Here is a 26,000-nt window from a genome sequence, read left to right on the forward strand (position 1 = left end):
GTTATACGTCCCAGGCCCTGTACTGGAACCTGCCTCACTGCATCTTCATTCACCATGGCACGGTAGGTGTTACTATCCCCATTGCAAATGAGGACATGGAGGTCCAAGGAAGTTAAAGGAACGTGCCCAAGGTCAAACAACTAACTTCAAAATTGGGGTCGAAAAACAAAAACCGTTTTCTGATTTTAGCAGCAATGCTCTTTTTGCTAGGCCATCCTGTTTCTGCTATATGTTTACACATCTGTCAAGGAATACAGAAAACCACTGAAGAGTCGATTGGCCTGATTATCAGAGGAACAAATGAAAAAGGAAAGCCTAGGTCCAGAATGAATTTGGGGACTTCTGTGTCACCACCACACCTTTCCTATTTGGGGTGATGAGGCTGTCCCAAGCCAGGGGCCACCTGTGAAAGCAAGTCACTTTAGCTGATGACCAAGCTGGTATTCCTGAAACGGACAGGGAGGTTTACTTCTGATACATATTTCTATGGCTTTTCCCCTACTATGAGAATTACTAAAAATTCAGTGAGTAACGATCATTCCACAAACGTCAGAAGCTTTACACACACACACACATACACATATAAGTTAAAAATGTCTCTAACCTGTCTGAGTTTGTTTCAGTTGCAATTTTAAATCAGAAACCTGTGTAGTTAGCCTCTTTACAGAGGCATCGTAATCTAATATCTGGGCCTTCAGCTGTGCAGAATGCTCAATCTGAAAAGATGTAGAGAAAGAAAAGAAATCAATGTAGAACAAATCACAGCTCACTTCAAAAGGAGCAGTTCTCTGATCGGGCTTATTCTCATTTTCTGTTTTGCCAATTCCGAGCAGCTTTACGCCTGTAATCCATGGAGTGCCTATAACACAACAACGACAGAACGCACAAACAAGTTTTCTACCTTTTTTTTTTTTTTTTTTTTTGGTGAGGAAGATTAGCCCTGAGCTAACATCTGTTGCCAATCCTCCTCTTTTGGCTGAGGAAGATTGGCCCTGGGCTAATATCCGTGCCCATCTTCCTCTACTTTATATGGGATGCCGCCACAGCATGGCTTGATAAGCAGTGCATAGGTCCATGCCCAGGATCCAAACCGGAGAACCTGGGCCGCCGAAGCAGAGCACGTGAACTTAACTACTACACCACCGGGCCAGCCCATCCTCTTCCTTTTTCACTCATCTCAAAGAATAGTTACTCCAGGGCACGAGGCAGACATCAGAAAGAGACCGTGAATATGTGTAAGTCGCAGGGTGAGAATCAAGAGACATTTTTAACAGTGGGCACCATTTTCAGGACTTAGAAAATTTTGTGTTTAGGTTTGTTTGCTTTCCTCTGGATTTTACTACTATTATGAATATAAAGTCATACAATCACTTGAGAATTTTCTCCGATGAGAAAGGATACCCGTGGCATAGTGGGGGAGTAATTTTTGATGTTAAAATAAATCTGATTTATGCTGGTGTGACGGATGCCAAGTTTACACATCTCCAAAGTGGACCGGCCTAACATCTGGATGAGCAAAGAGCACTACTCACTTCACTTTGCAGCTGTTTCTGCAGAGTTTGCTTGTGGGTTTCGAACTCCTTATGCTCAAACGCAATAGCATTTTCTGCCTTCTTTAACTCTTTCTGAAAAATCACCAGCTCAGGAGACGGCTGAGCTATGCCTACGAAGGTGAAAAAAAAAGCCCGGTCATTACCAACCTGAAGTGTTCTCATTTCACTTGACAAAAGCAGCTAAAGACGTTTCAAATTGTTGTTCCTCTTCTTTGTACACATGCAATTAATTCTATTAAATGGGCTAGGAGCAATCCTGATTCACAAATTTCAGAACAGAAAAATTTAAAGCATGTAAATGCAAACTTGACTACTCTCCAGAGTCCTACTCCAAGTAAAAGAATCCTTTGAAATCCTCAAATTAACTTGAAAACCTGCCCCTCTCCTCTATCAAGCACAGAAGGCATAGAAGGAGCACTCTATCAAAACCTGTGGACGAGTGCCCCACGGTCCAACCCGATCTGTGCATCTGTCAGTGGCACTCAGGGTCCAGGCAGAAAGCAGATGGCATCCCCAATTCGGGTCATTGGAGGACCCTTTAATAAAGAGTGACTTACGTAGGGTAGCCACAAAGGATGGTGTAGTTCCCCGGGCTAGTAACGGGCCATGCTGTTACCTATTCCTTGGGCCTGGAGGGTCGGGGAGGAAGGAATTCCCAGACCTGGAGAGAGCGAACTGGCCTAGGCATAGAGTGCTAGTGAGAGGCCATTCCACACGCACGGGGATCCTGCTTGGCTGAGAGGCACAGGGCCAGCCCAGGGCCACAGTCATGGAGGTAGGGGGACAATAACCACCTCGACCTCCCTCCAAGTGCTTGAGGATGTCCCCACTGGCCAAAACCAACCAGCGGTCAGAGGGGGAGGGGAGCCTAGTACCATCCGGAGGCAGATTTGTACAGTTCAAAAATATTTCTTCTTAGTGACACTATTAATTATGCACCAGCAAGCAAAGAAGGAGTAACTTCAATCCAAGAATCTTAATTTTATAAAATCTTCTCGATTGAAGCCTCCCTTGCAGGTACAAAGCACAGTTTCATAATACAAAGCTAATATGACTTACAAAAACATGCAAATCAGAAAAAAAGACATACGGTTTAGGAGACGCAAGTTTTCACTTCTACTCTCTTCTAGTTGTTGTTTAAGTAATTTATTTTGTGCCTGAAGCTCCAGTTTCTCTTCTTTGAGGAGTGAATAGTCACTCATCTCTTTAACCTTTTCACTCAGCAGGTGGTTTTGCTTTGTTATTGCCGAAGACTGGGCTTTCACAGACTCTAACTCAAGCTGGAATGACAAAAGGAAAACATATTTGAACGACGACTTTGCAATACTGTTTAAGTAAAAGCTGGGCGTCACAATGTAATTAAGGTCACTTGACAGAATCCGGGTCTCTGCAACCACAAGACCCTAACCACAACAATGAAAGTCATCTTTTGCCCTAGAGTTGGGGCAGAGGGAAGTTCATCCAACTTGAATTATATAGAACCCCATCCCACAAAACAAGGGCTTCACCCCATTTTCCAGATGCAACCAAGGCCCAAGAGCAATCACAGATTATAGCAATATGGTTTTTTAAATATGAAAAGATGAGATAGATATCACTAACATGCTATGGGGTGTTTTCCTTTTCTTAATATAATATATCTCGTGTTTGGGTACAGAAGTCTGCAAAGTTCTCAAATCAGTCAGTCATCACTGTTGCAAAAATAAATTTTATATACAGAACATATTTTAAGTACTTAAAGTTCCAACTCTGTGTTTCAGATGGCAAGCTCATGAATGAACAGAAATAAGGTAACAGTGGCATGTGAAAAATGCATCTCATTTTGTTTTCACCTGTAAGCTCCCGATGCAGTGATAGGAACTTTCTCTTGCTGCTGACAGGAAGGGAGAGAGGCTGAGGTAGAAACTAAGATGAACGGGCACTGCCTAGGGGTCAGGCACACAAATCAGCTCACTGAAGTCCCTCAACAACCACAGGATGTGGGCAATATCCCCAAGTTCACGGATAAGGAATCCCAGGTCACGGAACTTGCACAAGGGCACCCAAGCAGTAGGGGAGAGAGAGAGGATTCAAGCAGGACTCTAGGCCCCAGAGGACGTTCTCTTTTCTAGGCCTCCCTAGGAGACTACGATTGAAATGAAGAACGACTGAATAAGTTAAGTTCAGCCACCCACTTTTAGTCACATAATAAACAGTCCCAACATATCAAGAGGATACTTAAGATAAATTATGTATGACTAAAACTAAAATTTCAGATATTGTCTAACATCTAGTTCAAAAAAACAACAGGCTTAACAATTACCTCAAGTTCTTTCACACGATTTACAGAATGATTGAGTTCTTCCTTTTTTGAATTAACAGCTGTGAGCTCCTTTTGCAAATGCATAGCTTTTTCTGAAAGAAAGAGCCCACCAATTAAATATCATGTTTTCCTAGTGAATACAGAAGTCATTTAATAATTTATGGCCAGTACAGCAGACCTAATGACCATTATTTCATAACCTAAAATAGCAGATGTTGGAGTCAAAAAATCAGCAGGCAAGAAAGAAATAAAGCCCTGTTACCCAAGAGGTGATGGGCAGTTAGTTGTAACGGTCATGTGTGGTGAACTTCCTCCTGCTACACACACTCACCAGAGTTACACCATCTGCTCAGAGCTCTCATGCTGACAGATCTGAATTTCCTTAAAGACCAAGATTTGTCTGTTACGATTTTATAGTTACTATTTTGTCATTTTCGCTTCATCTAACACAAGTCTGTGCAGATATATGATAAAAAAATAATTTGCCGAATACAATGATGGTACTAATTTCTCAAGAAGTATTAGTCTCCGCAAGATAGTTCCAAAGGAGCAGCCACACACTGGGTGACCTTACAGGTCAGTATCAAGTACCCAGCCCTTGTTTACTCCCAAGAATTCACTTGAAATTTCCAACAGGAGTTCAACTTCTTGTCACAGGCAAGTTCCTAGAAATATACTGAAATGTAAAATACTTGAAGATTGAAAAATTATCCAACTTCCCCTAGTCCTGGGCTAATGTATAAAACAGTTTAGGAGGTTATATGTCAAGTGAAAACATCATGAAGCATAAAAATATATTAGAAGTAAAAGAAATAAGAAACCAGGTCACAGGGGACAGAGAAGTTAAAATAAATTTTTCTGTAAGTAAAAAGTGAAGTCTCTCACGGTTAAGAGTAATATTTACTGGGTGGCAATAAGTTTCTGCCACCTTCTTGCCAATCACAGATTTATTTATCAAAATATATTGAATACTGAAATAAAGTTGGATAAATCCTGCCAATAAATCACTGAACTTTGTGAATACATAAAAGGTTAAACATGAAGGTTTGCAAAAACGTAATGAAAAACAATGATTACTTTTTTAATTTGGTAAAATTAAAAGGACAAAAAATGTGTAATTTTGTAGTATCAATGAAGTGCAAGCTATATATTTTTAGGATATAGAACAGACCCAATTTAGGAAGCTAATAACCTACATCATAACTGAAAAATACAGCTTTTTTCCCCCAAGAATCACCTTTGTTCTTCCTTTCATCTTCAATCAGTCTATTAGTTCTAGTGATGTAGTCGTCCTTTAGTTCAAGTTGATACCTGAGAATTAGAATGACTAAAAATGAGTTCCTGTCACTTTCCTGGACAGACTGCTATCAATGCACGAGCTTATCTATGGCACCGGGGCACCTAAGGGCACTGACCATGACAATGCATAAACTGCAGAGTATCTTAGTGCTAAGGCCAGGGATCCAAATTCTGAACATAAAAGGTCTAGTAACACCCTGCTGCGATCCTGTAAATTAGGTCCCAAAAACTCAATCACATGAAATGAAGGGTCGTGTTATTGTGAGGTTACTGAGAGCAATTGCGTTTCAGCTGGTCTCGACTGACACAAAGGAGTAAATTAAGTTCAACTTGCACTGTACACCACAGACTCTAAATCCCAAATGATAACAAGTCAGTCACTTCCAATCCACCTGACCGCCTCCCCACCCCCAACCAGGATAAGAACTTTCGCTCGCAGGAGCTGAGCACAGTATTGAGAGCCAATTGCCAACAGCGTTATATCTGGATTAGTGATACCAAGAGGTACATTTTCACGGAGTTTTACTTATCTCCACCAGCTGTTCCCAGCTGACTTTCTGGCTCAGAGATGGGAGAAAGGAAAGAGAAGGCCTCCTATGGTAAATATCCTCCAAACTCCAACATTTGCTATGAAGACACCCAAAGCCAGACAAACGAGACCAAATAGTTCACTATTTCCATGGCTATGTAAAGTTAACGCACACACTTCTACTCGTTTATTCCTAAAAGTTTAACAACTAGAGACTTCAGTGTTTACTACTGTATTAGAGGAGCTGACATAAAATATGTAGATAAAATCCATCATTAGAAAACTGATACATGGAAAAGGTGCTGTATTTCTTTTTTAATAGAAATCTTTTAAACAATAACCTCAAGAAACTTTTGCAAGTACCACATAATGAAATATCAATGACAAATTATGAGCAAGGCAGTAAAAAGAGGCCAATGATTAAGAAATACCCAGAGCAGCCAAGCTGAATCATCTCTTTGCTAGGAATTCATTTACTCAGTAAGTACTAACTGAATACTTATTACATGCCAGACACTATACTGAGCACAGGGGAGAGAAGTTACCACATGGGCTCAATGTGTTTGCACTGAGGAATTATTCATTGGAACGCAAAACTCAGACAATAGGAAAGCCATAGTAACCCTAGTTGTCCATATTTTCCTTTCCCTATATCATTTTTTGCTTCATATAGTTAACTTTAGCTTATTTCTTTTGATTCTGCCTTTCCAGAATCTTGAAGGAATATAAGGTACATGTTCATTGACCACTACTATAACCACTAAGTCAAATAATTTCTAAATTGTTAGATATCCCCATCTAGTGGCAGTATAAGCGGGGTAGAGGAAAAGATAACTAAATGTGACTGTAATTCTAATTTTATAGCTTACCAGCTGTGCAAGCTGAGCTAGTCACATGGTGCCCTAAAAATTAAAGCAAATCACAGGCCCTCGATAAATGTTAGAGAAGCTACAAATAAGAATGAGCAGAGGATGCTATTCTCTATACTCTTTAAAACCATCTTAACTCAAATACTCATGGGAAAGGCTTGACTGTCTATGAAAACATATTTTTTTTAAACAGTAAATTTTGTCATAAAATGTTAGTCTCATCTACTTCCTCAGTGTTGCCACATTTCCATCAACTTCATTCAAACACATGACTTCTTTTAAAATGCCTAACAATTACTTTAGCAGTTCATTCTTGAGCTTTTGGTCATAGGTCTCCTCAATACTCTTTATATTCAGCTCCCGTCTCCTAAGTGCCTCGGTCACGCTTTTATTTTTTTCTTCTTGTAGCCTCTGGGCCCTGAAATTAGCAAAAATATATAAAGCAAATAAGAAAACTATAATATCTGAAGTAAAGGATTTAGGGGAAAAAAATAACATGTGTTTTTAGCTCCACAGACTAAAACTGTGATGTGACTGTCACCGCTGGGAAGTAAACGAAAAGAGGCAGAAATCCTCCGTCTATTTTATGAACTGACCTAGTGATGACGGATCTGAACTAGCAGATGGAGCTATATGGTAGCACCTGGTTGCAGGGTGTGTGAAAGTGTCCAGACCAAAGTGGTTTCTCACAGAAGATGATTCACACTTAAAAAATGGTTACAAGTGATAAATGGCCATAATCAATCCAGGGATGAAAGAATGACATTATTAGTTACAAAGCTACAAACCAAACTGAAGTCAGTGTACTTAAGTGCTTATTTCTTCTATAAAATTGTTTCTAACTGTGAGATTTAATTGATCAGCCCATAGGTATTAAAGGTAGAAGATTCGATTTTGGTATTTAATAATCTATCGATCAAATATTGAAGAGTGCCTAAAGAGAGAGCCAAAAATAGATGGATCAGTCAGAACTTCCAAATAACTAGGAATGGAATGGTCTTCATAGTGAGACCTTCAATCAACCACGAAACCAATTCCAGAGCCAGGGAATTGGGTTCTCAGGTACTTAGATCAAGCTATAATGCGAAGTGCTACAGAACGCTGACCATTCCAGGCAGAGGCTAAAGCTCTGTGTGTTAGCTCCCTCTGCTGGCTAACCTGTAAAGCAAAGGAGCAGTAAACTACATTTAAGCTTATATACCTAGAGGGAGGGGAAGCAGGGGAAGTAGAGGTAAAGAAGTGATTATATAATCAGGAACCATCTCTGGTTCCGTCTTTTTTTTCTCTCGTAATCAATTTACCTCTTAACTATTGCCAAAAAGAGAGTAAGGTAGGCAGAGAGAAGAAATCAAACGAATCCAGCCTACATATAAATGAGAAAAGAACATTAATGAAGATGGAAACAAATTCTTTAATGAAATAAGATTCTGGAGTATCTGTGAGTGTCAATGAATAGCAGATCTCAAATGGGAAAGAAGGCTTATTCCACAAACTATAGACTGGTGGGCTTGTTATTAATCCCAGGTAAGATCTGAAGGATGAAACACTTGTGAGCACTCAGAAAAAGAACACACACACCATGAGAAATAGCTTCACTCAGTACAAGTCAAGTCAGAGCCACTGTATTTCCTTTTTTGACAGCAGAGCAGGTAAATGCGGCAGGTCTGGATATCTGGAATTCAGGTCTGGAATTCTATATGCACATGAAACTATTAGATCTAAATGATGGAAAGTAAATGCCAAACATATGATTTGTTAAAGCATTATTAACTTCTTCAAATTATTTGTCTGGTCTTACTGTAAGCCTGATGATGGTGTCTCATTCTGCTTTTCATCCTAATCTCTAATGTTTCAAAAGTGAAACCCTAGTCTTTGTTTCTCTTAACTTCTGCCTTTTAAACTAGGCGTCACCTTTACACCAAGAACTCTGCTTGGCAATTAACATCAGAATACTAAGACATATATTTAGTAGTTCTTTTTAATTTCATTCGTTATGAATATCCAAAACGAACACATCTTACTTACAATTCAAAAGCTTCAATTCTTTGCTTCAGTTCTGCTTCTCTGCCTCTTAGCAAATCTATATCTTTTAGTAGAAGCTGCCTTTGAGCATAAATTTCTTTTGTTTCAGTCTGTATAGGAAAGCATTAATTTTTAGCAAGCACGCTCAAGAAAATAAAACAGATTTGAACTAATACACTGCTTCCTAAATTCTAGGAAACAATCGAAGGACAGACATTTAGAGTAACAATTTCACTTTCAAGAGGCTCCAATTCAAGGTATGCTTTTTGCCTATTCTAGTTACACAAAAACTTACTCCTTCCCCAATGACTGTTAAACTACATTACCCTATATTCCTAACATCCCTTGTCTAATTATTCTACCTAGTTAATTAACATCTCTCAGACACTTAGTTAAAATTTTGATAAGTTCTTCAGGAAGGAAAAAAGGAGACAAAATGTACATTCAGCAATAAAACTTAGAACTCCCAAGGTTCTGTTGTCATTTGACTGTTTCAGTTCATAGGTTATCTGACTCAGCATTAACAAGCTCGTATGAACCCCCGAATGAACAGGCCACACTTCCACTTATGTGTTCACTGAGCAAGGATTTACTGAATACCGATCATATGACAAAGAGCACACTGGGAGCTAGATATAAAAAGATGAATAGATATAGTCCCCATCTTTAAAAAATTCACAGTTAATCAGGGAGAGAGAAACAAACAATCACACTACAATGTGATGATTTCACAACCAAAGTCCAAAAAGACTCATGGCAGGAACGATGCTTGAAGGAGTCTGTCAGTGGGGGCCAGGGAAGGTGTCACAAAGAGGTGACACTTAAGCTGGATTTTGAAGGAGAGGACAGTTTTATCAGGGAGAGAAGGGGAAGAGCATTCCAGGTGGTGGAATAAAGGCCTGGTGCTTTTTATGAGGATGGCAACCTTCTCCAGAGCCTTCAGAGACTCAGTTAACTAAATGGCGATTCGGCTGTTAACTGGCTGATCTGATCTAGTCGGTCACCTACCTTGAAGATGAAGTTGTTCGTCTAAACACAACCCAATCATCTCGAAGACCTGTGCTTCCAACATTTATCTTTAGCTAAAACGAGCCCAATTCCCAGAAGTGCTATAGAAAATCATAGAGGAGTGCGACTTTGTATAATGTATATATCCATTAAATATCTGAGTCTTACTGAGACACCGCCCCGAGCAAGGGTGGGTGCTGGAGGGAAGCCTCCTACTTTCAACGTCTCCTGATATCAGTAGTTCTGGCTGTAGATAAGAAACAGTGCCCAGAGCCAGTCTGCTCTGAGATGCACCCCTGGAAAAGGAACCTGTTTTTCCTAAAGTGGATCCAAACCCTCCTGTCGACACGCACTCCCTGCCACTCCTAAACCTCTACCTCCTGTCCAGTCACTTACCCAGGTGACAAGATCAAATGGCCACATGGATGACCCTCGCAGCCCTGGACTCCTCTACTCCAGGGACCTTCACCTTTGCTCCAATGGCAGCACACTGCACTTTGTTTCCAATCTTCCCCTGAAACCTCAACCTGCAACTCTGTCCTCTTGGCCCACCCTTATTCTTCCACCTGTCAATATCCCCAGATCCCTTCTCCCCCCCTTCTCCCCTAGGTTAGTAGCCACCCACCCTCTCCTCTGGTTCCCTTCACCACCCCACCAAACCCCAATGTCTTCAATTAAATAGGCTGCCTTTCTCAAGTCAAATAAATTCAGCTCTATAAAGCTCCACTTCCCAATCACCTCTATCTTTCCACCCTCGCTGACCTTACAAATCCTCCCAAGCACTATAACAGAACAATCATCCACAAGCACTTGGTTTGGTCTACTTCGATTCCAGGCCGCCCATCTCAGCTGGGCCCTCAACACAGCTTGATCAGTCCTGTCTGCTTCAGAGAGTTGTTCTTCCTTTACCCCCAAGCAGCCATTCCACACCTCTGATCCTCTCCTCGAAGCTGCTACCTAAACCTCAAATTTGCTGCGGATTTAGTGTGAGTTTCTCACAATCCCAACAGAACATTCACATCCACAGTTCTGTCCTTCCAGCAGTCTCGGCAGAAGGGAATCTGCGTCAATCCTTCCACTTGTGCTCTTGATCCCGGTCCCTACTGCATCTCTAGGGCCGTGATCTATCGACTGTTCCAGCCACTGTCCCATCTCGCTCCTGGACCATGAGCCACTCTACTAACGGCTACAGGAAATAGCCACCCAGCAAATGATTTTAAAATATTACCTCCTGGTGCTTTTGAATTCTTGCAAGGGTCGTCTTTTCCCGAGAAATCAGGGCTTCAGATTTTACTTGACAAGCTCTCTCAAATTCATTCCGGAACTCAGCTAATTCCTTCTCAGACTTTCTTTTCTCTTCCATTTTAATTTTTGCTATTTCAGTATCTTTAAAATACTTCAACTGCCAATTGATGACAAATCATTGTAAATACCAATAACTATACTAAAGAAATAGTAACTAATTCTCTCTCCATGGTTAGGTTTAACATTAATGTTCTGTCTAAATATATTTAGTTTAACTCACCTTTAGTTTCATCTCATTCATTGTACTTGTATGATTCATTCAAAAGGCATAAAGAAATGACATCAGTTGGAAAGGAAAATAACGTGCACAACAGTATAGTATTATATTCATTAATAAAGATTCTAGACATTTTCCCATACACCTAAGATTAAGACATTAAAAGACAAGCAAAACTGTCACTCTGGTTAATAGCAACAAGATAAAGCCTACCTTTTGACACATTTCTGCCCGAAGCTGCTGTTCTATCTCTCTCTTATATTCATTTAACTTTATTTCTAAAGATTCTAACTTTGGACGTTGAGGGTAAGCATCTGCAAACTGATCATCAATAAGTTGAAGTTTCTCAGCTATTAAAAAACAACACAGGAAATTAGGATAGAGAAAAGCGGTCAGGTGAGCAAGAAGCCAGAGCTCTGTTCAAAAGCAGAGAGCACACTTAGGGAAACTACAGGGATGTCTGCCATTTACTTTGAAACATTAAACAATAAAGACGGATTAAAGGACGGACAGATAAGTGATCAAGCAAGTATAACACAAATTTAGTGGTGGAATCTAGGTAGATAAGCATTCACTGTACAACTGTTTCAACTTTTCTGTATGTTTGAAAATTTTGATCATAAAATGTCGGGGGAAAAGAAAGCAAAGAGTACAGTTTAAGTCAGAAAACACCAGCATCTCTTTCCAATCTCTAAGTGCCAAGGCAGAGAGCTCTTTTATTGGATTTGGGTTAAAGTTGACACATGTTCAAAAGACTAACCTTAAAATCAATCAGAGATCATGTGTTTCAAGTCTTCCACTTTACAGAGAAGGAAACAGGTGCCCATACAGTTTAAGTGACTCCCAGAGGGCTAAGCAACTACTTAATGGCATAACTGGGACTAAAGCCAGGTCTGTTGATTGTCTCTCATTCTGGAGCTCTTTCCAGGAGACTCGTGGGCCTCAAACCAACTGTGGATCGGAATTGACCAAGGAGCAGAGTCCAAACCTGGACCTAGAGTACACTCGCAATCACATAGAACACCAACCCTACCAGAAAGGATGCACAGGAAAAAAGGCTGGAAGTAGTAGACTAAAATATTGGCAGCGTTTTGTCTCTGGTCAGCTTAACTCTGGTTAGCTTAACTAAATAAGGTAATGGCCTCGTCATACAATACGGTTTTTACAAATTACGAACTTATCTTCTTACAAGTTAAAGGTGCTATTGCTCTTTAGGAATAGGAAGGGCCAAGAAATCGACTGATCACATCATCTTAGCCAGCTGTGTCCTTTCTCCCCTCAGCGTACAACTAACAAAAGGGCAGGGTGGTACTGCAGAAAGGCTGGACAGTGGAAAACGCTCTAGATCATGGACCAGAAAACTTGGACTCAAATATCAGTTCTGACCCAGACTGGGTGTTTCCAAGTTGCTCTTCCTCTGGCGATCTCGATTTCCTCAACTACAAAATAAAGTGATGGGCCACTGACTTCTCTACTTCTCTGCAAGGCAAATAGTCTAGGATCTTCTCACTTAGTGGCTGTAAAATAAAGTTAGATGAGACATAGGGAAGAACCTCCCAGTTAAGAGAGGTTCAACCCAACAGGCAAGGAAGCACAAAGGCCTTTGGATCCCTGCTCGATTTGGAAAGTGTAGTCCTGGCAGTCGTGAGGGCAGGGAGCAGCCCTGGAGAGCAGTTTCCAGTCCCTTCCAGCAACATGGTCCCAGAGGAAATGAGCGCCCTGCTGCCTGCAGGTTGCATCCCTCCCCGCTCAAGCGACAAATACATAAAATGGTAAAAATCAGGTCATTTCCTTCACTCAAAGGGAAAACAGAAGAATTGAAATTGTGAAAGAAAGCTATAATTACCCAGAGAGTCTTTGTGAGAAAACGTGGAATTTGTCTGAGTTTCTGCATCACAGCGTTCTTTAGCCTGATGATATTCTGCCAGTTCTTTTAAAAACTGCATGAGAAAACCTAAAAAATACAATGTATATAGTTTCATTTCACAACTTTGTTTCATTCAACCATCCATAAAGTCAGTGTCTATATAATCTTGGCTGTATAATATTAGCCTTTTTTACATTATATCTCTTTGAAAAATAGTTTCTGAGGAAAGGCCTTTCCACGCATGACACAAAACCTAGAAGCAATAAGGAGAAATATTTGTCAACCAACAACATAAAAATTAAAAACTTATATATGGCATGAAATAAAGTCAAAAGACAAATGATACACTGGAAAAAATATTTGCAATAATATGGAGATTGATATGAAAATTAGTCTTCTAAGAACTCTTACAAATCAGTAAGAAAACAGAAAAATGGGGCAAGACACGGACAAAGAGTTTACAGAAAAAAATGTTTAAATGTCAAATAAGCATGAAAAATTTTAAATGTCGAATCAACACGAACAAAATTACAAATGCAGATTAATACAACAGAGAGACCATATTTTCCCAATGAGATTGCTAAGATTAAAACTTTGATACTTTCAGTGTTGACAAGGGAGTGGGGAAACAGGCATGCTCGTTAACTCGGGAGGGAAATTTGTCGAGGTTTATGCACACTCAAAATGCACGTGCCCTTTGAGCTAGCCACTCCACTTCTATGAATTTACACAGCTATACTTTCACAGGGGCACAGAGGACATACACTACACACTGATTACTTCTAACGGCAAAAAACAATGAAACAACTAAATCTCCATCAACAGGGGTTTAATTAAATACATTCTTTAAAAATAGTCTAAATATCTGGCTATAGAAAGATACATTGGTGGATAAAGAAAGCAAACTGCAAAACAGCATCTACAATATGATCCCATTTATGAGCCTGCGTGTTTTAATTACATTTACAGACTTTTACATTCATAAACTAAATTCTGGTAGGATAAACAAGAAACTATTCACTCTATCAGTGGAAAGTGAGATTAGAGAATATCGGCAGAAATTGCTACTTTTCTTTCACTTTATACCCTTCTGAATGCTTGCAACTTCTTTAAAACCATGAGTATAAGTTATTTTAGGTGTTTTTAGCTTCCTAAAACAGAGTTGCAAGTACCCCTGCTTCTGCATCAGCCAAGTTAAGGGACTTTTCTTTTCTGCTGAAGACTTTAAAATATACTTGTTGCTTCCCCTCATGTGGACATAAACTCTGTTCTTTCCAATTCACTTCCTTGCAATTCTTCTTTGTCTCATCCACCTGTCTTCTTGTGACCTTTTCCAGTCAGGCTGTCCTTTCCTCACACCTTTCTGCTACTGTCATGCTGAGGCCTTGTCCTGCCTCCCTCTATGAAACAGGTAGACATCTGCAGAAGTCTCTTCAAAATCCTGCAGTGGGTAATCTTCAGAGACGTGCTCTTCCACCTCAGTGCGTCTAATGCTGTTCCCTTTTCTCAGTTCTGCAGTACTTTCTGCAGGCCCCTAAATTAGTTCAACTTCCCCACTGTCCCCTCCCCATACACTCACAGACTGCTTCTTGTCTAGTCTCTTCATTTATTTACCCAATCATTTATTTATATCAGTACAGACTCACGGATGTTTATTTTATACTTTGGGTTATAATTCATATATAATTATCCTATAACACATTATTTCTATAATCCAGTATTTTATTTTGTTGCTCCAATTGTTTCAGCTTTGGCCTTCGGGAGCTCTTTCACTGTGGATTTTTTCTTAAGCACTTCCTTACGTTCTGGCACTGTAAGATGCCCCCGGGTCATCCTGCATGTTCTGTACTCCAATCCTAGAAACAGCCATCGTTTCAAGGAGCCCTGGTTCCTATTATTATGAAATGGTATTAGAAACCAAATAGTGCTTCAAACTGGGCACTAGGTGTGCTCATTGCTACTGGGGTGTCATTGCTTCTAGCCCCTCTCAGCCTGCAGAGCAAGGAAACAGATGAGTGCGTACTAATTTGTGTATATACACATATCTATACTCTTTCTACATTACCTGTATCTATATTAAGCTAAACATGAGTTCATGCTGATGTCTCCAACTAATCCATTACCACATGGATCATTCTAGCCTCCTCCCCTTGCTGATCTATAAATTTCCACTCCAACAGTGAAAAACCTAGCTCCTGCCACCTACAATCCATTTCTTAACTGCTCAAGTCCAGCATACGCACATAATAGCTTCAGAATTGTTAACCAGTACCCCCATGAGAAATAACTTGACCATCTTGAATACAGTGCCTAGGTACAGTTCCTTCTGCCTTTGGTCTTACAGTCTCCACTCAACTCCAAAGTTAGTTAGCTCAGCATCCTTCTTCCCCACCCCCTTCGGTGAGGTTACTAGTTAGATTGTTTTGTCACAGTCTGCATTCCATCCTGGGAATTTTCATACATTAAGGTTCACTCTTTGTACTGTAAAGTTCTATAGTTTTTGACGAATGTCTAGTGCCATGTATCCTGCCACTACAGTATCATACAGAACACTTTCACCACCCTAAAAAAATCCCCTGTGCTTCACCTATTCAACCTCCTACCCCTTCCCTCCAAATCCCTGGCAATCACTGATATGTTTACCATCTCTATAGTTTTGTCTTTTCCAGAATGCCATATAAGTGGAATCATATAACGTGTAGCCTTTTCAGACAGGCTTCTTTAACAATATGCATTTAAGATTCACTTATACTTTCGCATGGCTTGATAGCTCATTCCTTTTAGGTGAACAGTATTCCATCGTCTGGATGAACCACAGCTTATTTATCCATTCACCTACTGAAGGACATCTTGGTTGTTTCCAATTTTTGGCAATTACAAATAAAGCTGCTACAAACATTCATGTGCAGGTGTCTGTGTGGACACAAGTTTTCAAATCAGTTGGGTAAATACCTATGAGCATGACTGCTGGATCGTATGGTAAGATTGTTTAGCTTTGTAAGAAACTACCCAACTGTCTCCCAAAACGGCTGTACCATTTTGCATTCCCACCAGCAATGAATGAGAGTTCCTGTTGCTCCACATCCTCACCAGCATTTAGTGTTGTTGGTGTTCTGGATTTTAGCCATTCTAATAGGTGTGTAGTTGTATCTCATTGTTGTTTTAATTTGCATTTTCCTAGTAACAAATGATGTTGAGCATCTTTTCATATGCTTATTTTCCATCTGCATATCCTCTTTGATGAGATGTCTGTTCAGATCCTTTGCCCATTTGTTACTTGGGTTGTCTCTTCAGCATGGAGTTTTAGGAGTTCTTTGTATACAAGTCCTTTATCAGATGTGTCTTTTGCAAATATTTTCTCCCAGTCTGTAACTTGTCTTTTCATTCTCTCAACAGTGTCTTTCATGGAGCAGACATTCTTAATTTTAATGAAGTCTAACTGGTCTATTTTTTCTGTCATGGATCATGCTTTCGGTGTTATATCTCATCACCAAACCCAAGGTCACATAGATTTTCCCTTATGTTTTCTTCCGGAAATTTTATAGTTTTGCATTTTACATTTAGATCTATGGTTCATTTTAAGTTAATTTTTGCGTAAGGTGTAAGGTCTGTGTCTAGGTTCATTTTTGTGAATATGAATGTCCAATTGTTCCAGCACCATTTGTTGAAAAGACTATCCTTCCTCCATTGAATTACCTTTCCCCTTTATCAAAAACGAGTTGACTATACAGACGATCCTTGACTTAAAATGGTTCAACTTACTATTTTCTGACTTCATGATGAAGTGATATGCATTCAGTAGAAACCGTACTTAGAACTTTGAATTCTGATCTTTTCCTGGGCTAGCAATATGCAGCATGATCCTCTCTCGGGATGCTGGGCAGTGACAGTGAGCCATAGCTCCCAGTCAGCCAAATGATCACAAGGGTAAACGACCAATACACTTCCAACCACTGTCCCCATACAGCCATTCTGTTTTTCACTTTCAGTACAGTATTCAATCAATTACATGAGATAGTCAACACTTTATCATAAAACAGGCTTTGTGTTAGATGCTTTTGCCCAACTGTAGGCTAATGTAAGTGTTCTAAGCACGTCTAACGTAGGCTAGGCTAAGCTATGATGTTCAGTAGGTGAGGTGTATTAAATGCATTTTTGACTTTCGATATTTTCAACTTACAATGGGTTTATCGGGATGTAACCCCATTGTTAAGTCAAGGAAGATCTGTATTTGTGGAGATCTATTTCTGGGCTCTCTGTTCTGTCCCATTGATCTATGCATCTATTCTTTTGCCAATCACAGGTAAGGATTTTAATTTCCAGAAAGCAAAGAGCCAGTGTCCAATTTTTCTGCCCAGCTATTTCTGGGCATCATTCTCTCTGAAAGGAAAAATTAGGGGTGGGAAGGATGGGTGAGTGGAATCTAAGGGAAACGTACTGTGGCCATTCAACAGATCAGTACCCTCGGAGTATAGACACAGTCAGATAAGACCACAGGTCTCTGTCAGAGGACAGACAGCAGCTAGGTACAAAGTATCTTCCGACATGTTTTCTGATGGTCTCCATCTCTTATTTGGAAGCCACCGATTTTAAAAATCATTGCATTTTAACGGTAGCTGTTTTACTGTTAGCAAAGAATTCTATCCAAATTTTGCCACTAGGATGCCTGACATGTCTGCTACTCATAATTTTTCCGAGTTTCAGAAATATTACTAGGATGCTGGGTGAAGCTGTTAAGAGCTGTTAGGCAGATATCTTTCTGAACCAGAAGCATTTAAAGAGAATGTGTAAAGGTGAAAAGCTATTTTTAAGGATAATACCTACAATAAGTAAGTGGATTATTTCTTAACATTCCTCCAAGCCCTAAATTTCTTTCTGCAATAATAGTTAAGCTACAGACACCAGCTATATACCTTAGACCTGTGCCATCCAATACGATAGCCACTATTCACATGTAGTGATTTAAATTTAAATTAAAATTTCAGTTCTTCAGTCACACTAGCCACATTTCAAATGCTCAGTAGCCACATGTGGCTAGTCTCTACCATAACAGACAGCACAGATCAGACATTCTCATCATCAGAGTTATACTAGACAGCACTGCCTTAGAATACAGAATATAGGATCACTACCATACAGAACTTCAGTATGGATGACCTACTTTGCAGGCAGCCCAGAATGTCCTGTGATCCAATTCACTTATCCTCTGCTAACATTACTCCCAAGAAACTAGGCAATTAAGTCACAGACTAACAGCTGGCAGAAAGTAGGTACTCAAATGTTTGCCGAATGATATAAGTTCTGAATGAATGTCCCAGTGGGGATGGTAGCAATGCTGGCAACAGACAAAATCCAGGAGCACACCAACAAAAAAGGACCATTACCTAAGTTTACAGATTATTTAAAAAGACCTAAAGAATAAATATGCATTACAAGCAAATTACCAGCTTACGTTCACGCTACAAACTCCATTGTCAAGCCTAGCCCATGGTCTGGCACCCACAGCAGTTGTAAAGGAAAAAAAACCCTCAGTTTTCCTCCTGTGTAGGGAAAACTCAACTCTACCTTATTATGTCTCACTTCCCTGTGAGTCTCCTTTACTTTTATACAGAACACTACAGGACACTTCACTTCTGACACTTCTGGTGACCAAATGTGTGAGGGTTCTGTGACATCAGCTGAGTGTCCTACAATTTAACTCAATTATGACATGATCTACCCAGAGATAGCATCAGATCCCACAGGTTAAGGGCTCAGTCTCACAAGACTGCCCCCCCTCCCCCCCACCAGATACACACACATACACTTCAGACGCCAGTCACAAGCCCAGGTTATCACCTGTGCTTCTGACCAACCAGCTACAGTTCGGAGGTTCCCACCACCTCCTCCTCAGGTTCAATTAATTTGCTAGAGCAGCTCACAGAACTCAGGGAAACCATTATGTTTATCAGTCTATTAAAGGATATGATGAAGGATACAGATGAACAGCCAGATGGAAGAGATGCTTAGGGCAAGGTACGTGGGAAGGGGCGCCGAGCTTCCATGCCCTGTCTGGGTGCGCCACTCTCCCAGCACCTCCACGTGTTCATCAACCTGGAAGCTCTCCGAACCCCATACTTTTGGGATTTTATGGAGGCTTCAACACATATGCATGATCAATTATTAACTCCATTTTCAGCCCTTCTCCCTTCTCCAGAGAATGGGGGGTGGGGCTGAAAATTCCAAGCTTCTAATCATGGCCTGGTCTTTCCGGTGACCAGCCCGCAATCCAAGAGCTATCTGTGAGCCCACCCAGAGTCACCTCATTAGAAAAAAAGACACACCTATCACCCAGGAAATTACAAGGGGTTCAGAAGACCTGGGTCAGGAACAGAGGTCAAAGACCAATATTAGAACAAGAGATGCTCCTAGTGTTTCTGTCACTGGAAATCACAAAGGTTTTAGGAGCTCTGTGCCAAGAACTGGGGGCAGAGACCAATATATATATTTTCTATTATCTCATAGCAGTTATAGATTCTATGAAGGTTATTATCAAGGCCAAAATTAAAGCAATTTATCAGGCCTATATAAACACTTAATGCTTATTCCTGAACAGATATTTCATTCTTTAAGCAAATATTAATACAATACTCTATAAACTGTACTTGAGCGGGATATCTAGGATACAAAGACACTTGGCTTAAACGTTATTAGTTTTTGTTTTTTTGTGGAAATGTTCCAAACAGTGGGTATCTTTACAAAGAGGATATTTCAAGCCATTTGTAGGATTGAAAGATCCTTGATACTGTCTGCAGTTTTCTCATTTGAGTATCTAAGAGCTATTAAAAAGATTGAACCTTGGGGGAAATGATCTATATTTGTCAAAACAGATGAATCGTTCTGTTTATTTAAAGGGTAAGGTATTGTCAGCAAGAAAAAAATCAAATGATTTAATTCAAATTAAATTCCCTACTCTTCCCCTTAAAAATCATTAGTTTCACCCTTTTATAGGAAAAAATACATGACAAAAATGTTGCTATTCTCTACAAAGATGAAGGCTCCTACCTTTTTGGTTTTCTTTATCAAATCCTGAAATCTGTTAAAAGAAAATATTTTACCTTTATTCAACTATTCAGTTATAATTAACAAACCAAAGCAGGTTAAAAAAACTAAACAATCCTACCAGTGATTTGTAGAGACTGGATTTGGGGCTGATATTAATGAGTTGTAATAGATCCTGCATAGTAAATACCTTTAGGAAAAAAACAAAGATTAATTAAGTAGACATATTTTTACATCAATGTTTAAATGATAAATTAGGATGTTTCTAAATATAAGACTAAGAAGCATGCTTCAGATTAAATAAAAAGATTATAACTATGCTAATAATGTAAAATCGAAGCTCTTTCTTATACTATTAAACAAATTACAATAAACATATTGAGGTCAAAAGGATAAAATATTTTTCTTGATCACATTAATTAACCTCCAAATACTTCACATTGAAGATGATATGGCCTAACAGAAATGACAGAAATGGTTAATGCCTTACAGACGACAAACACTCAAATATCTGTGAACCAATTCACAGGAGTGAATTCCAGGGTCTTTCAATTGCAATAATTTTTTTACAGTACTATTGCTGCAGAATGTAAGCAAACTAAATTTTTACTGCCTTTGCAACTATGAATGACTAAAGTGTACCTAAAATAGTTTTAAACAAACATTTTAGGTAGCTACTCTTAATATATATGTCTACTACAAAATGTATCATTTACTATGTCTACCCTGAGAACAATGATATATTTTCAATTGGTTTCCCTTTAAAGAAAATATTCTTCACCCATTTTATAGTTGTGTGTGAGCTGGATTAATTACTGCTATAAAAACTATACAACTGACTATTACTCATGCAATAAGCAAAATTGTGAAATATAATTAGAAACTTAGAGATTGATGGACCCAAAGAAAATTCCTAATGTTGACATATAAAATTTGGTTGTTAATGAATAAATACAGCATATTTAAATTTTAAGTTTTTGAAATACTAACATTGTTCTTGTTTTCTTAAAACTTCTGAATATGAAACTTCTGGACAATTATAGACAAGATAAAGAGTAAAAACATAGGGACAACACCAAGAGTGAACCCTAATGTAAACTATGAACTTTAGGTGACAATGTAGGTTCACTGATCGTAAAAATGTACTTAGTAAAAAATGTTGATAGTGAGGGAGGCTGTGCAGGTGTGGGGGCAGGGAGTATATGGGAAATCTCTCCTTCTGCTCAATGTTGCTGTGAACCTAAACTGCTCTAAAAAAATAAGTCTATTAAAAAAAAATAGAGGGGCCGGCCCCGTGGCTTAGCGGTTAAGTGCGCACGCTCCGCTACTGGCGGCCCAGGTTCGGATCCCGGGCGCGCACCGACGCACCACTTCTCCGGCCATGCTGAGGCCGCGTCCCACATACAGCAACTAGAAGGATGTGCAACTATGACATACAACTATCTACTGGGGCTTTGGGGAGAAAAAGGAGGAGGACTGGCAATAGATGTTAGCTCAGAGCTGGTCTTCCTCAGCAAAAAGAGGAGGATTGGCATGGATATTAGCTCAGGGCTGATCTTCCTCACCAAAAAAAAAAAAGAGAGAAAATTTGCTATATCTGCCTTTAAAATAATGAAATGTGACTAATGTTCAAAGGTAATGGTGGAGAAGTATAGTTAAAATAATTAGAGAAGTGGTAAAACGTGTTTTAATATTTGAGAACTCAACAGATTTTTAAAAATTATATATTCCTCACTTCTCTCATGTAATCACAGAGAAGAGAAATATCTGAAGAGACTGTAGCATAGTAAAAAGAGCACATTTTAAAGATTTTTTTTTATTTATTCATTTTTTCCCCCCAAAGCCCCAGTAGATAGTTGTATGTCGTAGGTTCACATCCTTCTAGTTGCTGTACGCGGGACTCGGCCTCGGGTTGGACGGAGATGTGGTGCCTCGGGGCGCGCCCGGGATCCGAACCCGGGCCGCCAGCATCAGAGCGCGCGCACTCAACCGCTAAGCCACGGAGCCGGCCCAAAAAGAGCACATTTTAGAGATCTGTATTTACTGCCCTGCATTGCCACTTACAAATCATGTGACCTTGAGCAACTCAAGCAATGCCTTGAAGCTAGAATTGCTCTTACATTCCATGCAGTCTACTAAGACTTATAACTGCCACTCAGGTTGAATGTAATGGCTCCTCATCTGTACTACATGTGATGCCTGCGGTGTGACTGCACAGTGCCAGGCTCACAACAGACACTCAACACAAATGGCACTTATAAGTCTTAGTAGACGGCATGGAATCTAGGAGCAATTCTAGCTCCAAGACCTTTAGTGATTCTACATATTATGATTTTACAAAAGACTAATCAAGATTCCGAGGAATTGATAACAAAATCAAATTTAGTACTCCTTTGTTACATTACATAACAAATATATGATGTGAATTCAAAGATGAACGAGAAATGGATGTAGCTAGTGAAGGAGCACTCACCTATTATGCAGTACTTTACTATTATCTGAAGAAGAAGCCGTTAATAGAAAATTCAGAAACAGAAAAGGAGACTTTACCTTTTCTTTTGCCAAACCACTTTCCGGAAAGAAAACAGAAAGTGAATACTCATAGCCACATCTCTGTAAGTGATCTGCCACTAGCGAGTTAGAAGCACCTACTAAGAGGGTGCTCCCTTCCACTGAAATGGACTGGGGCTGCAGTTCTCCACTCAGTACAGGGTGCATCAATTCGTGAATGAGCTGGTTTCTGAGTTGTGTCTAGCTCAAAAACAAAAAAACACAAATGAAACAACAGGGAAAAAATTTTCAGTAGGATTGTTTCACTGGAGATACACAGGTTTGTCACATGAATTAGAATCTTTCCTTTCATTTCCAGAATGGTTCTAGATCCATGGCCAAAAGTTAGGAACCTGCTCTTGCACACTTTGTCTTGCTCTGTGAGACAAGCAGCCCAGTGGGTTCTGGAAAAAGCAGCTTGCTTTCACCAGCTTCCAAGTGAACTGGTGGTTAGCTAGAACACGTCTGGACTCTAACTTCACTCCCCTATGAGCCCATTTCTGCAGCTTCTGATTAGGCTATCAAGTATGGGAGAAAATTCTGCTACTTCCTCACCTCTCTGTGGATTGCTGGAGGACATGTAAATAATATTGAGTTAAACCAGTTTATTGGGCATATTGATCAAAATAAAATTGGGTTCCCAAAAGGAAATAACATATACAAAAGAGAAATCAGTAAACCCAAAGAGGCTTATTGAGATGCACTTTCACATACAGTATTTATATCTCAAGACACTGTGAAATACAATAATTTTCTCACATTTTATAAATGAGGAAATTTAGGTTCAATGTGGGTAATTTTCTCAAGGTTATAATACTAGCACTACTATTCATTTGGATTTTAAGAAAATCCCCTAAATTAATCAGACTACTGGATATTTGTTCTAATCTATTTTGCATATTATCTGGAAACATACGGCTGAGCATAAGAGCACGTTGCCTAGATTCACAGAGTAAATACTATCTACTGAATTCGTACTAATAGAATACAAGCAAGAAACAAAGGGAGTTCTTGTTATACCTCTTTCTTCTATCCTTTAGCTAGAGAGTAGAACCCCCTATATAATTACCAGTATAGAACAGGACTTATTCTACATCTAAAATCCTGTAGTAAAGAAGGAATTTACAATGAACAGAATACACATGCTCTACCTCATCTAATACAGTTCACTAACTAAAATAATAAAACAAGAAAAGAAACTACAGCATTCTCCACCAGAAAAATTTAGAGGTGGTTTCATTAGATTTGTAACATACTAAAGAAGTAATATATTTAGATCCCGCTTAATTAATAAAAGGATTGAGGGTGTCTCGCAAACAAGTACTGAAATAGGATAACATTTAAATGAATGATATAAGCAGCGTGCAAGAAAAATAAGAGTAGAAAATGAAACATAGATTAATTCCCAATTTGACAAACCAAAAAGCATGCCATCTAGCACTTGCTAGAAGGAATTGCAAAACTGGCTGGGGGCTTTCTAGCAGCCAATGCAAAGAGGGAAATCCATTCAGAATTAAAGCTTGCCATGTCCCTAAGAAAGAAATAAGTACAACTATTGTGCAGGGAGGGAAAGTGGAAGAGAAGAGACTTGTGGATCCTCAGCACATCTCTCTAAGCAATAGACCGATTGAACAGATGCAACATAAGGAAAAAGATTTGATAAACTTCATTATAGATATCTATATGACTTTGTACTTAACCATAAATACAAATTCTCTTTAAACAACCAAACAGAATGTGAATTAGGCCACTAAAAAACTCAATGAATTTTAAAAATTAGAACTCACCCAGGCCACAGTCACTGAACTGAGGAAAAATTAGCTCTGACTGAGAAAGTAAAAATCTGCCCTGCCACTGATCAAGCTGGAATAACAGAAACTGGATAGCCAGCCGCAAACAGGAAACAATCTCTCTCCAGAGGATACACTGCATCTGTAGAGTGAACAACTAGCATAATCCTGATACCAAAGCCAAACAAGGATAGCTCAAAACCGATAATGATTAGTGGATATCAATTGTGACTACAGATATGAAGTAAACACTATCACATCTAATGCCGAAGCACAGGAAAAAAAAATGCCCTGACCAAGAATGCAAGGACCATTCCACATTAGAAAGCGTATTAATGCATTATACACTACAGTTAATTCCGGGTGAGTTAAAGAGTTAACTGTAAAAAATGAAGCCTTTAAAAAAACTTAATAAAAAGTGAATATTCATGCTCTTAGTAGAGAAGGATTTACTGAGAATAATCAGCAAAGAAATAATCAATAGATTTGATCATATAAAAATGTAACATCAATATTTTTACAGCCAATAAAAATTGAACACTGAGATAAAGTATTGCCACAAAAATGGAAAAAAGATTAATAGTTTCTATTAGAAGAGTTCTTATACATTAATAAGAAAACACTAACACCCTAAAAAAAAATGGGCAAGGAACGTGAACTGCCAATCCACAAATGGCCAGAAAATATGTGCAACCTCATTAACAATCAAAGGAATGAATACTAAAATAATATAAGGGTTTTCCAATCTTAGATTGGTTTTAAAAATGTCATGATAAAAATATTGGAGTGAGAGAAGCATTCTCAAACTGCTAGTGGAATATAAACTATTACAACCTTTCTAGAACAAAACACCAAGAGCCTTAAAAATGCTCATGCCCTTTGATTCAGTAATGCCACTTAATCAATCTATCCTACGCAAAAAAAAGAGAGAGAGATGCAATTGAAGGAATGTGTAGACTTGGGTATAATGTAAATATTCGACAACAGGGGACTGCTACATAAATTACCCATACATCCAAACATGAGCCTGGTGCCACTGAAAATCAGGATTTCAAGAAACTTTTAAGGACACGGGAAACTTCTCACCATATAATATTAAAAAGGATATATACACACACACACATTATGCCAATTAGTGGTTGTATTAGAGATGACTTTTCTTCTTGATGCTTTTCTGTATTTTTCAGATGAGTCTGAAGTATTTTTTTTAAGTTACAAAAACAATGGGGGAGAGAGAAGAAAAAAAAAGTTCACTTGTCCTTAATTTCCCATTTTTAAGTGTAAAATATACTTTTGAAATATATATAGTAATGAAAACACGTTTGAGCTAATCCTACTCCTTGCTGTTAATTCATATATAAAAGGTACTAATAAATACTTGCTGCCCAAATTAAGTAGTCATACCTTTCAACATATTTTAAAGAAGAAAGCTCTCATTCCCGGAACAGTTCTACGGTAAGCAGTACACAATGTTTTCTACATGGTGTCAGTGTCCTTCATTCAAACGTGAGTATTACAAAACCACTTATTAATTCAGGAAACTGTAAGCCAGATTTATTAAAAAAGCCTAACCTTAATAAAATGTGTTCATTTTATAAAGTTACCCACTCCTATCTTAATGCCAGTTCAATAAAATCTATTATTTGAA

At 39.0% G+C, this 26,000-nt stretch overlaps 1 protein-coding gene across 5 annotated transcripts in view; it reads right to left on the reverse strand.

The window, feature by feature from the left end:
* Positions 1–26,000, reverse strand: part of OFD1 (OFD1 centriole and centriolar satellite protein) — a 38,299-nt gene that overhangs the window by 11,617 nt on the left and 682 nt on the right. Inside the window, exons 2-15 of one of the 5 annotated variants that reach the window (XM_087426487.1) lie at positions 25,475–25,545; positions 22,563–22,763; positions 20,134–20,202; positions 20,016–20,046; positions 12,951–13,058; positions 11,318–11,454; positions 10,811–10,984; positions 8,578–8,684; positions 6,851–6,970; positions 5,093–5,166; positions 3,856–3,947; positions 2,644–2,833; positions 1,533–1,663; positions 605–716 (exon numbers count right to left, since the gene is read on the reverse strand). In XM_087426487.1, coding sequence (XP_087282613.1) covers positions 605–716; positions 1,533–1,663; positions 2,644–2,833; positions 3,856–3,947; positions 5,093–5,166; positions 6,851–6,970; positions 8,578–8,684; positions 10,811–10,984; positions 11,318–11,454; positions 12,951–13,058; positions 20,016–20,046; positions 20,134–20,202; positions 22,563–22,730 — 1,513 coding nt within the window. In that variant the 5' untranslated portion in view covers positions 22,731–22,763; positions 25,475–25,545. The remainder of the gene's footprint in view (positions 1–604; positions 717–1,532; positions 1,664–2,643; positions 2,834–3,855; positions 3,948–5,092; positions 5,167–6,850; positions 6,971–8,577; positions 8,685–10,810; positions 10,985–11,317; positions 11,455–12,950; positions 13,059–20,015; positions 20,047–20,133; positions 20,203–22,562; positions 22,764–25,474; positions 25,546–26,000) is intronic. The other 4 variants (XM_014791111.2, XM_014791109.2, XM_087426488.1 and 1 more) reach the window with 4 other exon arrangements.

This window comes from Ceratotherium simum, chromosome X (assembly GCF_057802395.1).
Source record: "Ceratotherium simum simum isolate JZ-2026a chromosome X, ASM5780239v1, whole genome shotgun sequence".
Taxonomy (NCBI): domain Eukaryota; kingdom Metazoa; phylum Chordata; class Mammalia; order Perissodactyla; family Rhinocerotidae; genus Ceratotherium; species Ceratotherium simum.